The sequence below is a fragment of the Apiospora kogelbergensis genome, assembly GCF_038363985.1.
Source record: "Apiospora kogelbergensis strain CBS 113332 chromosome Unknown utg000005l_segment0_segment0, whole genome shotgun sequence".
Taxonomy (NCBI): Eukaryota; Fungi; Ascomycota; class Sordariomycetes; order Amphisphaeriales; family Apiosporaceae; genus Apiospora; species Apiospora kogelbergensis.
The window spans coordinates 3,886,918-3,903,657 of NW_027117422.1; the positions used below are offsets into that span (position 1 = coordinate 3,886,918).

Below are 16,740 nucleotides of genomic sequence, written 5' to 3' on the forward strand. Positions count from 1 at the left end.
TTCGACACACGCCGCGCACTCCTCCACAGGCCCTCTCCACCTAGCGTATTGCCATCTTATACTCGAGACCGTCCCGTCCCAAACCTTTGCGGCACCGTCATCCGTTAGGCGCCCATATCACCATTCCGTATCTTGGTCCCTCTCTGTACCGCCAGGAGTCGCGTGCTGGCTTCCGCATGTGTTGTTGAGTAGGCAAACGCCTGGTCCTCGGGGGGGTTCTAGATGCCGGTTTCCAAGCTTGAATGCCCCAAATCATTTGATTATTCTATCTTGCTGTATCCGTCGATGCATTCGCCCAACAGCCTGCCACCCCGCAAGAGGCTTCCTTCTTCCGGTGCACCAACAACAACACACGTTTGTTGACCCAACTCCCAGAGTTGCACCCCCCAACTTCCTTCCCCCACTCCGCTTCTTGTACCTGGGTGCCTACAATACCTACTTACATTACATACCGCATCCCCTCGCTACCAGCAGGTACAGACGCTCTGATTTACGCGCTTGCTCTCCTCTACCGACATGCAGTCAATTCAGTCGGTAGAGACGGCTACCATTTCTGGTAATGCCGGTGATATTGCGGAGGGCAAGCAGCAGAAGCCCAAAACCCTGCCTTGCAAGTATTGCAGCAAGCGATTTAGGTAAGCCAGGCCAAGCCAAGCCAGCCCGAGGCCAGGAGCGAATCTGGCCCTCGTCTTCGTCCCTCCGTGAACAATAAAAACTGTATACTGGCTTACACTGGTCTGTGTTTCTCTTAGACGTGTGGAACATGTACAGAGACATGAGCGTACACACACAAAAGAGAAGCCTTTTGCATGTGGTTGGGCCCGGTGTGGGAAGACATTTGGACGCCGGTTAGTCTTGGCCCTTTTTTTCCTCATGTTCCCCCCTCCCCCCTCGACTTTTTGGCCTTATAGTTTGTCCATATCCCTAGATAGGGCTCTACATTGATGAATCTCTCTGCGCTGCTAGATTCACGCTTGTCTTTCTTCTATAAGCATACTTACACCCCCTTGTCAAATACCTATCCTACCACTTTCACACACACACACACACACACACACACACACACAGGGCGGCCACACAGGCACACAACTTTTGCCGGCACGCAAAGCAAACTGTCCGTCTTTGGCGCGAGACATGCTTACATGGATATCAGGGATTTACTTGTTCGCCACGAGAAGCTTGTTCACCTAAATGAGGGCACAAATAAAGATGGCGCCCGTCCGCGGAAGCCCTCTCTCGTCGGCACTGTTGATCAACAGCAAATGCCGACCGAGAACCATGTTGGGAATGACATGATGGGCATGCCTCGTGCCCACAACCAACAATATCACTCGGAGTCTCTTGCTTCTGTGTCTGTGCCTACCCTCGCCCCTGACCCACGTCAACCGGGCAGAGCTGCAGCATGCAATCTTGATCTCTTATCTGACGCCGCGACCCAGATCGCTTCAGCAAACGAGGTCAACTCAATGCCACCGATGATGGCTGACATGGGTCCGGCTGCCGGTGGCCTTTCTCGCATAAAACCATACGAAGATGGCTTAGCTTATGGCGACCGGGGAAGAGAACAACAGGAAGCTGCTACTACTATCACAGTCGGGTTCCCTGGCCAAGCGACGTCTTCAGCCTATGAAGACTACAACCTGTTCTTGGACGATTTTGCATCGTCTTCACATTTCTTACCTCAGGCCTTCGAAATGGACCAGAGTCCGAGTATGTGGCCGCGGCATCCTACAGACTTGCACCGAGGGCCCTCCAAACCAGCGTCGCAATTCCCGTCACGTTTCCCGTCCCTGCAGCCTGATATTCGAGACGCATCTGATGCGGGGGCAGAGGCCACGAGGATGCCATGAGGGCACCTCCGCTGAGAGTGTCTGCTATGGACCACACAGTGCTAAAAAGCCGCCTGGAGGAGTTTTCATCGATACTTCCGAATGACTTTGTTTTCCCTTCTCGTCATACCCTTACCCGGTTCCTTGAGGGGTATGTTAGCGGATTCCACGACCATCTCCCTATTCTTCATCTGCCAACCATTAGTGTTGTCGACCTATCGCCGGAATTACTTCTGGCAATCCTGGCCGTCGGTGCGCAGTACAGATTCGAAAACCACCGAGGTAACGCGCTATGGTATGCTGCAAAAGCGGTGGCTATGGAACAGATTCGGCGAAGACATAGCCATGAGGTTCACGGGTTGCTCCCGACGCCTGCCGCCTATAGCCCGCATTCTACTCGCCCATCGCCGAGCCACGGGTTCCGGCATTCATTCAGCTCAGTTCAGCAAGAGAGACCCATGACGCAGGAAACTCACAGAGAACCATAGTAAGCATTCTTGCCTTGATTTTCAGCCTTTCTGTACATCGGTAGGCTGACTAGATCTGATCGTAGCTCCCCTAACACTCCACAATCGCGCATGGAGACCATACAAGCACTTCTTCTGCTCTTTGCCGTGGGACTTTGGGGAGCAAAGGCTATCCTACATGAGGCGCTATCATTGCAGAGCCTGTTGGCCTTGCTTGTTCGCGAGGAAGGCTTCATGGCAGATTCGACACAAACTGCGGACTGGGAAGCTTGGATTCGAATTGAAGGGGCTAATCGAACCAAGCTCATTGTGTACTGCTTTTTCAACCTGTGCAGTATTGCATATAATATGCCACCGTTGCTGCTCACCTCCGAGCTAAATGTCTTCCTTCCGCACTCTTCCAAGCTATGGCGTGCTGAGACGGCCTGGCAGTGGCAGGAAGCGCGCCATGCGTTCTCCAGCATGGACATATCTCTCCAAGATGCATTTTCCCGCCTCTTTAGCCGGCCCCCTCAGGGTCCTGCCCTGTACATGTCGGCCCTTGGAAACTACGGTTTGATTCACGCCCTTTTGCAGCACATCTTCCTCCTGAAGCAGACATGTTTCTCGTCAGTGCCTTCCTTTGAGACGCCTCGCGGGTTGCGGCCAGATGATGTGGAAGAGGTCGCTCAGGCTTTGCGGATGTGGCAAATAAGCTTTGAGCAGCATCAGTCGCGCGCTGCCGAAACGAACCCGCAAAATGGCAACGATTCATTTTCCGGAGGTCCCGTCGCATACAATTCGACAGCGCTCTGGCGGTTGGCCTCGATCCGGCTGTATACTGACCTGAGTCCCAGCAGGACTCTGGAAACGCGGGAGGCTGCACAAATCGCTGCAGCATTTCATGGTGCACCTTATCTGAACCGAAGTGTACGGTTGAACAGAGCAGTTCTCCAGGCGATTCATGCCTTGTCCATGCTGGTCAAGCTCGGCGTGAATTACGTGGCGAGGAGAAAGTCGACCGAATGGAGCATACAGCACTCTTGTGAGTATTACCAGGCTTTCCTTGATTACTCGGGCTGACAGCTTATAGTTTGTAACCTCGAATGTGCGATATTGCTGTCGAAGTGGCTGATGACGCTGGCCTCGATTGGACCAGGGGACCCTCCTGCTTCGCCAGAGGAGCGGAACCTTCTAGAGATGCTACGGAGGATGTTGGACGAGACCGAGTTCGCCGTGCCTATTGATCCGTCATTGTCCGGAAGCGCATCTGGTCACTCGTCACATGTTGACTATACGGCAAATGATAACACAAAGTTGAGGCAACTCGCGGCGGCTGTTACCAGGCTCTGGGCGGAGACGTTCAAGGGGAATCACATGTTTGATATTGTAAAGGTCATTGGCAATGGTTTGGAAGGCTACGCCGATCTCCTCGAGAAGCCGCGAGATAGGACACCATTAGGAAGAGTACCACCTAATGGCGGCGGCTTGGGATGAGAATATTCACACATACTGTTGCGCCCTTCTTAAGCGCCTCCCAGACTTCTCCTGCCCCCATCACTGTCACAAGTTGGACAGACGATGAGAACATATGCAGGCTAGTTCTTTCAGATTCGGGGCTTGAGTTTGGCGTGCCGGAATGCGCTACGCCTAAGCATTGCATGAGACCGACATTTGCCTTGCTTGACACTGAAGAAGGCTTTGTTTGGCGTAGGTGGGGGCAGGGGGCTTAACTACGCCTTCATTCACCTCTCGAAGTCAGTCTGTTCGTTACCGGCCATTCTAGTTAACCAAGCTGGTAAGGATTTCACGGTTACCTTGACGGAAAGAGCGCGTACGATACTGCGACAACTAGGAGGACCATCATCTCACAGTCGGTGTCGAGAAGCCATTCAAAGATACATCCATGTTTATATACACGTTCACATGATTACGCACACAGAAAGTGAGAACAAGCTGTGGTATCCCACATATCCCACCCAACTCATTCCTCGCCTTCTTCCTCCCCTGCATCATTTTCATCGGTATCAGAGTCCGAGTCATCTCCAGGGTCTGGCATGACGACTCGATTCAGAAAAGTGACCTATGCATAGCTCGCATTAGCTGCTACGCATTCTCAGACATACTAAGCACTATTGCTCTTGTTGTTACTTACGTATTCAACCATAGGTTCAATAATGGCCATGATCTTGTTCTGCGCAGCAGTCGACGTGAAATCCGAGTCCTTGAGCTTAGTCCCGATGGTGAAGTTGCGCAACTTTAGCAGTTCGATGTCTCGGTGATCGGGATGGAAACCCTGTTTCCCTTGAGTTAGTACACGGCAGAATCGTGGGGAGCGAGATAAGCTAGAACTCGACCTCCGAGCATGAGGTAGAAAAAAAAAAAAAAAGTAAGAAGTATTCCAGATTTAGGGGCTGATTGAACGGCTCCCGTGGGAGCTGCTCACCTGGGGTCTCGTCTTCAGGGCGTTTTCCTTATTGGCGGCCGTGAATGCGGCGATAATGGACTTTTCGTCACCGTCCTTAGCCTTGGGCAAGAAAGTGCGGCGAAAGTGCGGGTTGGCGAGGACGCGGCGAATCCGGTGCGGCCGCTCGTCGATGCTGGCGCGCAGCTTGGCAATGGCATCCTTGTCGGGATGCCACAGCCCGCCGCCTACAAAGCAATGGCCGCCGGGCTCGCAGTGGACGTAGTAACAGGCATAGGGGCCTTTGCGACCGGTTCGTGACCTGTTGCTCCGTCTTGGGGTCAGCTCGAGTTCCTTGATGGCCGATTAGAGTCCGAAAAGGGGAGCGTGGTTGCTTACCATGCGGCGGAGTAGTGAGGCTTCAAGTCAAGAAGAGGTAAAGACTATTAGTAGACGGGGCGCGCTTTGCGGGGGATGAAAGGGGACAACCCACCTTGTAAGGCGTCGGGTCTTTGGAAAACCGAATATCCCGGTATATCCTGAAGACGACGTCCTTGAGAGGAAGCTCCGGGATCGTCTCGTCGGCCTCGGTGATCTTCTCCGTGAGCGTCTCGACGAACGAGTCCCAATCCTTCAGGGACCTGCGGAACTCGGGGTCTCGGGCTGGAAGGGGAGTAGACAATCATGGTCAGCCATGGGTATGCCCAGCCAAAGAATGCAGACGGAAACAGCCCCGGGGCATTGTTTACCTTTTAGCCAAGATCTCTTGTTGTTGGCCTTCAGATCCTTGAGGAAAGCCAAGGTATTCGGGTGGATCCGGGTGTCTTCGTACTCGATGCCGCCCGTGTCCCGCAGTTGCGGCAGTGGCTCAAAGGTCACCCTGTTTTCGTCGTCAAACTCTTCATCGTCGGAATCCCCGCCATCGTCGCCCGCAGTGGCGGCTTTGGGCGTGGCCTTGGACGGCCTACCCCTTTTCCTGGGCGGTGGCGCATCCGACTCCTCGCCATCTTTGGCCTTCTTCGGAAGCTTGGGGCTTTTGCCGGGCGGGCGCCCTCGCCCTCGTTTCGGGAGGCAGAGACGGGTTGACCTCATCAGACTCTTCATCCTCTTCATCCACCTCGTCGCCATCGCCCCGAGATGAAGAGTCGCCTTCCTCTTCATAGGGAGCTTCGTCAGACTCGTCATCGTGGTCATGATCCGATTCCACCCTGGTACGCTTCTTGGGGTTTTTGGCCGGTTTGCGCGCCGTACCCATGTCCTCTGACTCATCTACGTCATCCTCGAAGTAGTTGCTCGTCTTGCCGGTTGAGCTGACACGGGCTGATCGTCGCCGACCCGTAGCAGCCTGGGGTGCTGAATTGCCATTCTCTCGCTTCTTGGGCGGCATCTTTCAACAGACAATAACAACGCTGTCTTTGTCTTTTGAGGATGGCGAGTGCGAGCAGGTGCGTTTCACGGATCGCTTGTGTGTTGACGTCAATGTCAATGTCAATGTCAATGTCAATGCACCAAGTACATAACAAGTCTAGGCCAACGCGGCACACGATCGCGACCAGTAGTGGGGATGCGGCGCCAAGTCACGTGATGGGCGGCAGGCAGGTATAGAAGGTAGTACGGGACAGAACGACAGAACACCTTCGTCTTGCAGGCTGCAGAGAATTTCTTGGAAATTATTATCGTACGTCGTTATCATTAATGCCCCCTCGTCCTCATGGCGCCCAAGTCTGCGTCGACGAGCTTGGCGGTAGATCCTCGTCTCTGGTCCCCCATGCGCTTTCATTGCGACCCAGTGTCAATTCGAGCAGGCCGCCGTGGTAGAAGAAGTCGTGCGCGATCCAGTTCTTCGTGTACGGCTTTCCATCGAGCTTGGCGCTTTGGATGTAGATGGCCTCGTACATCGGGTCGAACCCGATGTTCCGAATCGTAGCCCGCCTCCCCGTAGGCGTTTGTAGATTAACCTCGCGGAAAAGCGGCGGCGTTAGCAGGTAGACGTCCTGTCCCGCGACTGGGAAGAATCCCATAAAAGCGAACGTGGTAAAGGCGCCCATGGCGCAGTCATCGTTGCCCGGAATGCCATTGATGCTGCTGTTGAATTGCCCGGGGATGTATTGGTGTAGCCAGTACGAGCTGAGGGCAGGCCTTCCACCATAGTGGAATTGATATGTCGGTAGAAAAGCTGTAATACAGGGTTGCATGTTAGCAGGCATGTACAGTTTCGGTGAGGCCACTTCTTGGCCGAATCGTGACTTACACTGCTCGTTGCCCATATAGATGATGCCGGAGGAGTGGAAATAACTCAACCTGTCGATGAAGGCCTCTTTCCCACCGAGCCGCACGATTAGCGACGCCATGTCCTGCGGCACGTAGAATGTGTACAGCCAGGGGCTGCCCTCGTACGTGTCGTACACGGTATCGAAGTAGCACTTGTGCATTTCGTGGACGGGACTGCACAAACGCATGTTCTGGTACGTGAACTCTCCGTTGCGTGACCTCGGCTGCATGAATCCCTTGAAGTCGCTGCCAATCACACCCCGACCCGCGTCGGTATATTGATCCGCCGCATCCGGGTCGAACACGTTCTCCCAGTTCTTGCTGCGCTCGAGATATTTGCGCTCGTCGTCTCTCTTGCCGAGTCCCCGCGCCATCAGTGCGATGGTGAAGTCCTCGTAGGCGTACTCGACCGTCCTCGACACCGTTCGGGTCTGGGGTCCCGTGTGGTTCTTGTCATTGTCATCGTTGGGGATGAAGCCATAAGTCTTCCACGCCTCGAGATTCCCCCGCCCTACGCGCGTCCAGTCTTCCGGCTCGATCTCGGCGTCGGAGACGACCGCCTCGTATCCCAGATTCCAGTCGATGCCGTCATGCAGCTTCTTCAGGTAAGCATCGGCCAAGACGACATCGCCATTGGAGCCGCCCTGGGTATACCCTTGTGCAAAGCTCATTCGGCAGTCCGGCAGTTTCCCCTCGTGCTTGTAAATATCGATCAGCGCTCGCACCATGCGTGTCTGTTCCTTTGGATCCACGAGGGTGAGCAGAGGATGCTGGGCTCTGAACGAGTCCCAGATACAATAGAAAGAGTCACTAAGAGCAAGTTAGCCCCGTATATTTGAGTCATATAGAGAGAATGGGGAGGCAATTGGGACTTACAAATAAGGCTCGCTTGAATTCCACAAGGGGTTTTCGCCCGTATAGTCCTGGGGCGATAGCAAAGCCCGGTAGAAACCCGACCAGAAGGTTGTCAAAAATCCCTCGTTCACCCCAGTGTGGTCGACTTGGATGACAGACAGCTTCTCGCTCCAAGCTTTCTCGCCGGCCTTGACGACCGAGTCGAAGTCGAAACCCGGTATCTCCTTCTCGGCATTCTGGCAAGCCTGTGCCACGGACTTGAAAGACAGCCCAACCCTTGCCAGAAATTGGCTGCTCAGGGGGCGGTTGAACTGCACAAAACCGCCAGCCGAGCCCGCTGGCACCGCAGACTCGCCGACGTCTATACCCATCGCCTTGACCTTTTCGTCCGCTTTCTCCTTGACAAAGGTACCAGTTTTGCGAATCCCTGCCCCGCTGAAGTCGGCGCAAAAGTAGGCAGAGTATTGCCCATGACCGAACGAGGGACTGAACTTCCCGCTGCCGGTCATACGCCCGGTTTCGGGGTCTACCTGGATGGAGCCGCCGCGCCGGGTCTTTCCCAGATCCGTCAGGTCCAGTAGCAACAAAGGACTGTTAGGCGCCGTGGTGCCGTTTGAGACTACTATGTCCCCTTGGTCGGGTACGTTGATTCGGAACAAGGTGGTGTGCATTGAGGCAGTCATTTCGTAGCCTACTGAGTTGTTCAGCGCTATAGAAAAGTAACCCGGTCGAGCCACTGTCGAGTTCGCAATTCTCTCCACGGCTCTCGTAGCCCCTGAGTAGTTACAATTAAGATGATCGTCATTGGGGCAGCCTGGGTGAACGAAGAGCGGGAAATTGCCAAGTGAAGGCGACTATGTGACGGGATCAGTACACAACAGGATTCCAGAACATTTCTATGGTGGACTTACGCCGCCCGTTCCTAGCAAACGGGTTAGTATACACAGACAGAAAACGGAGTTCCGTGGCATACTTACCCGAATCGTGCAAGTGGGAGAAGCCGGTCACCTTCGAAGTGTCCGACACGAATCCCGCAGCGATCTCAGCCCAGTTATCGACGTCGGCCACGGCTTTTGCCATACCTGAGGACCGGGTTAATACCCCTGGCGCTTGTTCGAGTGTATCTGCTGGACTTTGGGTTCTTACCGTATGGCAGGGTTGCGCCAGGGAACACATGGCCTGCCGAAAGGTTAGTATTGACCGAGACAGTGCACTGCCGGCTCCTTTGTTTCCTCTTCTTCTTCTTCTTCGAGTTCATGATAACTGACCTCCATTGACGGTTCCGATAAGCGGATCGACATATTTCAGCATGGACTCCCTGCCGCCGGGTGGAGAAGAAGCTCCTAATTCCAAGCCTCCCATCATCATGACCGAGTTGACCAGTCGGCGAGGCGGGTTGAAGCTCTCGATAGGGAGGAGCGCCCATATGAAGAAGGCGAGAACGGCAATGACGAAGACGCGCCTCCGCCTGGGGATGCCGCTCGTCAGAAAGGGAGCCATGGTGTCGCGATGGACCACGAGGACTATAAGGGATCAAGGCGCGCCAGAGAGCTCGCCGGGTCCACAGTCAGTCAGCTACTACCGAGTCCGTCGGAGTCGTGGTTAAAAGCAGATAGAATATGTCATTCTGTCGATGCGAAAAGAGAGCGAAGATGTATCTACAAGTATGTGACTGCCATGCCGGTCTTTCCCAACGCCCAGAGAATAATCCCACGGGCCCGCCCATGGGCTGCGGGCAAACAGCATTTCCATTGGTCGGTTGGGATGGCGGTTGGCATTGATTGCATTTTCAAGGGGAATTGAGACCTCTGATCCACCTAAATGCCCAGGTTGCTACAGATAATCTGGACCATCGAAACACTGATACGAAACACGCAGAAACACCTGCAGGCACGCTGGCACCGCTACTGGGCGGTATTGGGCACCGCTAGAGCCACCAGAAACCACTACCGTGGAAAGTGGATTCGGCCTACTGCTAGTGATTGAGCGACCTCGTTGATCACGCTTTGGAGGCATTTGGCTGAAGTGAAGGGGGAACAGGCGTCAGAGGCCAAAAGGAGCTCCCTCTTCCGTCCGTGGGGGAGCGAAGAGGCGGAAAAGCAAACGTGCATGTCAATCGCCTGTACGTCAGTCTCACTCGCATTGGACCAATCCATGACTGACACGCGTGATGGCACCTACGACCAGGTGTCATAGCTATTAAACACCGGTATGGCACTGCTCCCTCTTTCCCTCTGATGAATATACCTGCGTCTGCCTGGAGCTGATGGACAGCCCGGCTCTTCGCTATTGGAAACTCAATTGGAGAAGTTCCGGCTTTCTCTCCTTCAGTTTCAGCAGCAGCTCCCCCGAACAGGCCGTTTGCCCACGAGAACCATGGGCGTGTGTAGCCATGCGCATCGAACGTGTCAATCGACTCGTGAATCAGCCCCAGGCCATCCGTCGACGACACTAGTGTACGCAGGCCTTGCTTGATCTCATCATCGTCATTCGAGCTGAGAAGTGATACGATAACCGACATTGGCCATGCTTTGCCGGGTCCTTGGTGTGGTCCACCAACACTGTTTCCCCTCGGCTTGTTAGATGAGACACACAAGACATACGAGACGTTTATCTGTCTTCCTCTTTCAGGGGCGCGCGCGCGTCGCATCACAAGGTCACATATGGAAAGAGCGAGTGAAACTTACCCACTGATTACAGGCCCGTGCATGTAATAAGGGTCCGACTTGCTCAGGACGAATCGCCGCGTGTTTTGGTAGGTGGTGTCGCTTGCGTTGATATAATCGATGATGGGCGCGCTCAGCAGGCTGGGCACGTTGGCGTCGTCCATCATGTTCGCCGAGCCGAAGCCGTCCACCTCGTACGCATATACCTCACCAAAGCCATCGAGGCTGGTTTTGCCGTGCTTCTCGATTCCCGCCCGCACACTGGCCGCCAACTCGCTCATCCGGTTTGATAGGCTGCCGTCCAGCTTGGCCATGATATCCGCACAGCGTCCGAGATAGCTCGAGAACATCATGTTCGCCGGGATGAAGAGTTGGTAAATGGTCGAGTCATCCGAGGGACGGAATGCACTGCGCACGAGGCCGGTCCCGCCTTGGACCGGAGATCCGACCCCGCCGTTCATCAGCACCTCGGAAGCGCTTGTCGCCTCGCGCTGGAACTCGTAGGGCGAAGCGTTGACGTGCCCGTCGTCGGCATATGTCCCCACGCGAAGGCCCTCCGTGACGTTGACCAGGTACCGAATGGCGTCCACCCATTGGAACTTGTCGAAAAATCCCAGATCTTGTGTTTTCTCGAAGTAGTCGCTCGATAGCTGGAGGAACGCTGACAGGCTGTCCAGCTCGTACTTACACTCGAAAACAGAATCATTCCTGTAATTCGGCACCACCTTGTCATTCTTCGCGGCGTTGTTGACCTGCGGGTCTAAACCCGACTCCACCGGGGCTTGGAAAGCGTTGCAGTACGGGCTGGTCAGGATGTATCGCGACTGCAAGTTGATCGCTCCCCGGTATAGAGAAGCAAGGGAATCCGTGGCGCTGTTATTTTTGAGCAGAGACTTGTAGCTGCGCAGTTGATTGGCGCTGTCACGCAGCCACATGGCATTGATATCACCCGTTACGATGAAGGTGAGCTGCCGAGCCGTCAGTCTAAGGTATTGTAAGCGCTTTCTGCCAGGACTCATTTCGGCATACCTCCTCGTCCGAGCTCCCCTTGGCGAATCCCTTCCAGGAGACGGTCGTGTCGAGCGTGTTGGGAAACGTATTCTCGAACAACCGGAAGAGATCTGGATCAGTGATTGTTGCCTTCATGTCTTGGATGGTCTGCTCGACCTCCGGGAGGTTGTACGTCCTGCATGCTGGAGCCGGCCTCATATATGATAATGCGTACTTGCCTGGTGAAGTAGGAGCATGCGTCTGAGTCGAGTAATCCACATAATTCGGGCATTCCGCCAGAGCTCCAGGTAGTGTCCCGGCCACAAAAGCGAGTGGCAGTATATATGAGAACATGGCGGCGGTAGGCGATAGAGGCAGATCTATGATAAATTTTGAGATTCGCCGAGGTGCAAGAAGAGAGGTGTTACTGTTCTGCCAAATACGTCCCATCTGGTGAATATATGTTCGAAGTCGAGCAGGAAAAGGCACGACGCGATGGGAACATGTCAGTCACATGGGGCCCTTTCACGCCAAGATGCAGACGCTGCAAGATGGAAGCACCGCAGGCGCATGATGTCCGGTCAAGACAGGTAAGAGTGGTTTTTGAGACATCCTGGAGTCCTCGCTTCTATACTAGTCAGGCACTGCATATAGCCCGACGGGAGAGCTGGGAGTCTGTTTGAGCGGGGAGGTCCGAAAGTAGAAGCTCGATATGGGCGCGCTGGGTCACGCTGGCGACCCTCGTTACCTCGTGGCCACACCTGCCAGCCCGTAGTTGCAGAATGCTATCTGGGTGGTGGTATTAGGACGACGACGGACTTACGGCATATACACACACATGTGTATATACTCGGGGTCTCAAAGCTGGGGGAGCAAGGGATGGTGCTGCCGTTCCACCGATTGTACCCACCTACAGTACGAGTCGTTGCGGGGGGTTCTGGGCCCTTGCCCCTTGCAAAACCATTGTACATACGAGAACAGAGATCAAAGAACAAAACCATTGAACGAGATACCGCAAAACATAAAGAGACGGCTGAATCCTGTCTCTCTGCATCTGACCTGACTCGCCGGGCCTGGGAATGAGGTGCTGTCCCAGCCAATGCGCCTTGTGTTTCTGGCTGCCCATGTTTAATCCGACGTTTGTTTGCTGCCAGTCAGGAAATGGCTGGGATGTCATCATCGTAGTCCTCCATTGTCCAAGTGATGTGATAACCCCCCAAGCCACCCAGATAGTAGACACCGTGCACTAAAGACTAGTCGGTTATCTCTTATCGCACCAATGCCCTGCTGGGGCTGGACTGGGTTAAGGTTGGTGTCAGCGGGAAAGTCAGGATAACGGTCCACTACCGTCCCCTGCGATGACGGAGTACCTGGTAGGGGTATCACGAGACGACACACTGTGACTTGGGTGAGTTGAGGAGACATTCTTCATGCGCCCGTCGCCCGTCCATCTCCAAGCCTGCAATCCATCGCCTATCTGCATTGCTATCAATCGGCACTGGCTGCTTCTATCCTCCCAACCCCCAAACCGTGCCATTCGACTTCCGGGAGCCGTGGTAATCTTTGTTCTTAACCTTAGGCACGCCTGCTTCCAACATGACCTTGTCTGCCTAGTTCCAGGTCCTACGCCTGCAATCGCCTGCAATCGCCTGCGTCGCCCACTGGCTCCCAACAGAGCCGCCTCCTTGGTGAACACCACCACCACCACCACCACCACTACCTCCACCATTGCCTTCAAGTCTGCCTACTGCCTGCCCTCCGTTTTGGATGCCATCCCCCGCAACATGCATGGCTGCTGATTCGCCCGCGAAACCTGACCATCCGCCCACAATTTATCTATCCTATACTCGGCGTTACGACGAACAATGGATGCTAAGATCGGCTGGAATCGAATCGAGCCCGCCTTCACCCACAACTAGATCTTCTCCAGGCAGAGTACTTGGCTTTCTTATATAGTACGCCAGGGCCCAGTCTGCCTGTCCCCGAGTCCGCTGCCTCAGCGTACGGCATTCGACCCCAAACACAGCAACCCTGCCATCACCACTCTTCCACGGAGGTACGGCGCTTCGGGGTTGCCTCCGCCCAGTAGTTACTCAAGATGCATCAAACACCACGACAACCGCCCCGTTCCGCCTCCCCGGCAACGTCCCCCTCCAAACCCCCTGCAAGGGTAAACACTCCGATGGAAGGTCGCCCTCGAACGACATCTGGCGCAGCGGATCGCAACGAAGACAGAACTCAAGATGCTGCTGGTCCCAGTAAGGAGTCGATGAAAAAGCTGGACCAGATAGTCCAGGTGAGCCAGCCTACGCGTGTGTGACTATACTGGGCCTCGCTGACAGAGTCGCCCCCAGAACTGTTTCATGAAAGCCGGCACCCTCGTTATGCAAAATCGACTGAGACTCACCCCGGTGACTTTGCAGACTGGAGAGAAGAGGATGAGTAGATGGGTAAGTCCTCGAAGTGCTTTCCGTTGTTGAGTTGGGGCTAATCGCTGGCTGAAGTTCCAAACGGACACCGACGACTTTGAAGAATTCCGCGACGAGTTTCGAATATATAAACAATGCAGTGGCTTCGACAACCGGCCACCACCCCTGTTCATAGAGATCTATCTCGACACGTCACGATTAAAAAATGGACAAAGTCTGGTGATTGTAGACGAGGACAACAAGCGGCACGACGTTGCCGAAGCTATGAGCTCCTGGGACTCTACGGGCAGTAATTCAGGCCGTCAAGACAAGCACGCGAATACTCAGATCATATTGGAAAGATGGCGAGCTGAGCTGAAAGGTCCAACCCCTAATCTGCCTGGCGACTTTGGCCCTTTACTAGCCACTATCTACAAGAAGGCGATAGTACTATTCCGCTCCATTTTCACGGCTGTGGGCGTCTTCCCAGCTTCGAAGCTGTTCAGAGGCGCAAAAATAAAGGGGTCACACCCCGCTCTGCAATTGAGGGCGCGGATATCGACTAATGAAACCCTTTCGTCGGGGTTCGATGCCTTGAGATCCCCACTCACTGAGCGACCCAGTGGTGATATCACGACCGACTACATGTTTGGTAGTCTTGAACTGCCTGTGGGCCGCTTCTACGTTTCAGTGTCTTACAGGAACAACTGCACTTTCCAAGTGGCGGAAACCGAATCGTTGCTTAGCTCACGCATCTCTCTCGCCATATCGGATGATCTGTTCAAGCCATCTCTGCCACGCCGCGGGGTTGGTCGTCGCGACTACTCTACGGAAGTTGGTTCATTGCCCTCTCATCGGCATGCTCTGGATGCCACCGACAACCAACAGAGGTACGGGAGTCTTTCTACTTTCCACGGAGAAGGCCCCTTAGGCACCAGCCCTATATCCGCTCTAAAGTCAATCAAGGCGCCTGGTTCCGATACGACATCCCCGCCCGACTCGAGGCCCGCGAGTGTGGAAGTTCCCGCCCACTCGCTCCCCATTCGACCGTCGATTACAGGTTCCACCGCGTCTGCAAGGAGACCAAGTGTATCTTTCCAGCCTTTCAAACATGGTTCATTGTCAGGCTCGCCGGTACCTCGGCTACACCACGACACGTCGTCCTCACCGCACTCTATAGGCCGAGGAACGCCTACAGGTAATGCCCTGACGCAACCCAGGAATCGGTCATCCCTCACAGCTGGAATGCCTGCCTCCTTACGAGGGGGCCACCTCCCGCTACCGAGACACCACCGGCCGCTGGCTCCCCGCGCCCATCAGCTACAGGCCGATTCGGTAGTAGCTTCAGCCATCGCCGCAATCGAGCTTCGTACGGCGGTGCAAGCCGGGCTGGGGATGACGACCAGATCAGCAGCGGAAAGCAATCAGCGTCTTCATCGCTGGCTCAGCCAGGTTCTGGGTTGTTAAACGAGGTAGGCGGCGGCGGTAGTTCAGGCTCATTCCAAACCGACGACGACAACATCCAGGAGTTTCTGAAAATGATAGATAGCAAGAAGACACTGCAAAGCTTCGAGCCCTCCAAAAGGGTGAGACCTCGGCCAAGAGGACCAACGCGCAACTGTCGCGATTCCACCTAATGCGCGAGTCGAACAACGCTCTGACTGAGTCTATGAATTCTTCGGTGCAGCTTCAGCGGTCTTCCAGTTCTTCGAGTCGACAACTTGCTAACGTTCCTGGCATGTCGGCCTCATCTTCTCCTGGAAAGCCACTCTCCCCCCATACACCCCACACCCCGGCGGTGCCGTCACGCCTGAGCGAGGGTTTTAGTGCCGACCACGGGATACCTACTCGTGGTCAGAGTGAGGGGCGGGACTGGTTCCAAGGATGCCAGCAAGCGTCCCAAGTACGATAGAGGAAACTAGTAGAGGGGCGATCGATATGCCCCTGTCGCCACGGGCGTATCCTCATGTACGCAGGTGCAGCTCGGTCGCACAGCAAAACCGGGCTCTTGTCGATGAGGAGGAGGCGGAAGTCCATCGAAGCACCAGCTTGGGCGCAGGTGACGGAGAAGCACCTAGCATAAGTGCCTTGCTCAGTCAACAGACAGCCACAAACGACGGGGCTGCTGAGTCCCCTATGCTCGAGCCGCCTACAGAGCTTGCAACGGCCGCGTCGTCGGACATGCTCCCGAGAGGGTCCTCTTCGGTCGAACGCGAGAGCAGGCCTCCGGCTGGGCTTTTCGCCGGCTTGTCGAGCTCGCCGCAACGGGGACGGTTCAGTTTCGGGACCGGGCGGGGCCACAGCACTCCCCAGTCTGGGAATAGCAGTCTCACTGGACCAAGCAACAGATACGGTCGAGGCTATGCACGCGGTGGGGCGTCGGGCATAGGAGCAATCGGGGGCCATGTAGACGAAACCGAGGAAGAGCCATTGCTGTTCGACATGTCAGAACTGGGACAAAACATGAACAGACGTAGCCTTGAAGAGGCTCGTGGCGGTGCTAGCTTGGGATCCAACGATCGAGGCGGGTACGAGTCGTCGCGCGGTCGACGTTGGTAGAGACGACGCGATAGGGTGTCTGGCGAAGCTTTTGTCTTGGAGGATAGCTGCTCTATATCATAGGATGGAAGGGATTGGACACGACGTTGTTAGTACAGTGTCTTCCAGGCGATGAAGCCTTCTGAGACGTGCAGCTGAGCCGAAGGTAGAATTATGGAGACACGCACAGGACGGGCGTCTTTGACTTGGATCGGAGCCCGTTGCCATGTCGGGACACTTGGGCTTTTCCTCTTATTCTTCTTCCGTAATGGAGCCTTGGAACTGTATCTTGCTTCATTGGCCGGGAATTTGGACAGCCATTGGAATCAGTCC

General features: G+C 54.9%; 5 protein-coding genes across 5 annotated transcripts; 2 read left to right on the forward strand and 3 right to left on the reverse strand.

Annotated features, from left to right (window-relative positions):
* Nucleotides 1-485: 485 nt before the first annotated feature.
* Nucleotides 486-3,772, forward strand: PG998_007887 (C2H2 transcription factor; the record flags this gene model as incomplete). The annotated part of the gene is made up of 5 exons (XM_066874703.1): nucleotides 486-635; nucleotides 1,154-1,710; nucleotides 1,890-2,316; nucleotides 2,383-3,320; nucleotides 3,369-3,772. Exons 1-5 carry the CDS (start codon nucleotides 517-519, stop codon nucleotides 3,770-3,772), a joined length of 2,445 nt encoding a protein of 814 aa, XP_066730648.1. The 5' UTR covers nucleotides 486-516.
* Nucleotides 3,773-4,259: 487 nt separating this feature from the next.
* PG998_007888 (uncharacterized protein) lies at nucleotides 4,260-6,066 on the reverse strand (the record flags this gene model as incomplete). Its single annotated transcript, XM_066874704.1, has 7 exons — nucleotides 4,260-4,358; nucleotides 4,431-4,571; nucleotides 4,722-5,001; nucleotides 5,079-5,122; nucleotides 5,173-5,342; nucleotides 5,429-5,705; nucleotides 5,767-6,066. 7 exons carry the CDS (start codon nucleotides 6,064-6,066, stop codon nucleotides 4,260-4,262), a joined length of 1,311 nt encoding a protein of 436 aa, XP_066730649.1.
* A 322-nt stretch (nucleotides 6,067-6,388) lies between these two features.
* On the reverse strand, nucleotides 6,389-9,305 carry PG998_007889 (putative secreted glycosidase; the record flags this gene model as incomplete). The annotated part of the gene is made up of 7 exons (XM_066874705.1): nucleotides 6,389-6,855; nucleotides 6,931-7,760; nucleotides 7,827-8,659; nucleotides 8,717-8,727; nucleotides 8,783-8,887; nucleotides 8,952-8,984; nucleotides 9,074-9,305. The coding sequence occupies 7 exons, from the start codon at nucleotides 9,303-9,305 to the stop codon at nucleotides 6,389-6,391; spliced, it is 2,511 nt and encodes an 836-aa protein (XP_066730650.1).
* Nucleotides 9,306-10,053: 748 nt separating this feature from the next.
* PG998_007890 (Meiotically up-regulated protein) lies at nucleotides 10,054-11,911 on the reverse strand (the record flags this gene model as incomplete). Its single annotated transcript, XM_066874706.1, has 3 exons — nucleotides 10,054-10,300; nucleotides 10,493-11,439; nucleotides 11,501-11,911. Coding segments are annotated over 3 exons (1,605 nt in total), but the record flags the coding sequence as incomplete, so codon positions are not given.
* A 1,648-nt stretch (nucleotides 11,912-13,559) lies between these two features.
* PG998_007891 (uncharacterized protein) lies at nucleotides 13,560-16,428 on the forward strand (the record flags this gene model as incomplete). The annotated part of the gene is made up of 7 exons (XM_066874707.1): nucleotides 13,560-13,757; nucleotides 13,804-13,911; nucleotides 13,966-14,759; nucleotides 14,801-15,067; nucleotides 15,134-15,341; nucleotides 15,419-15,772; nucleotides 15,865-16,428. 7 exons carry the CDS (start codon nucleotides 13,560-13,562, stop codon nucleotides 16,426-16,428), a joined length of 2,493 nt encoding a protein of 830 aa, XP_066730652.1.
* Between the last annotated feature and the right edge of the window lie 312 nt (nucleotides 16,429-16,740).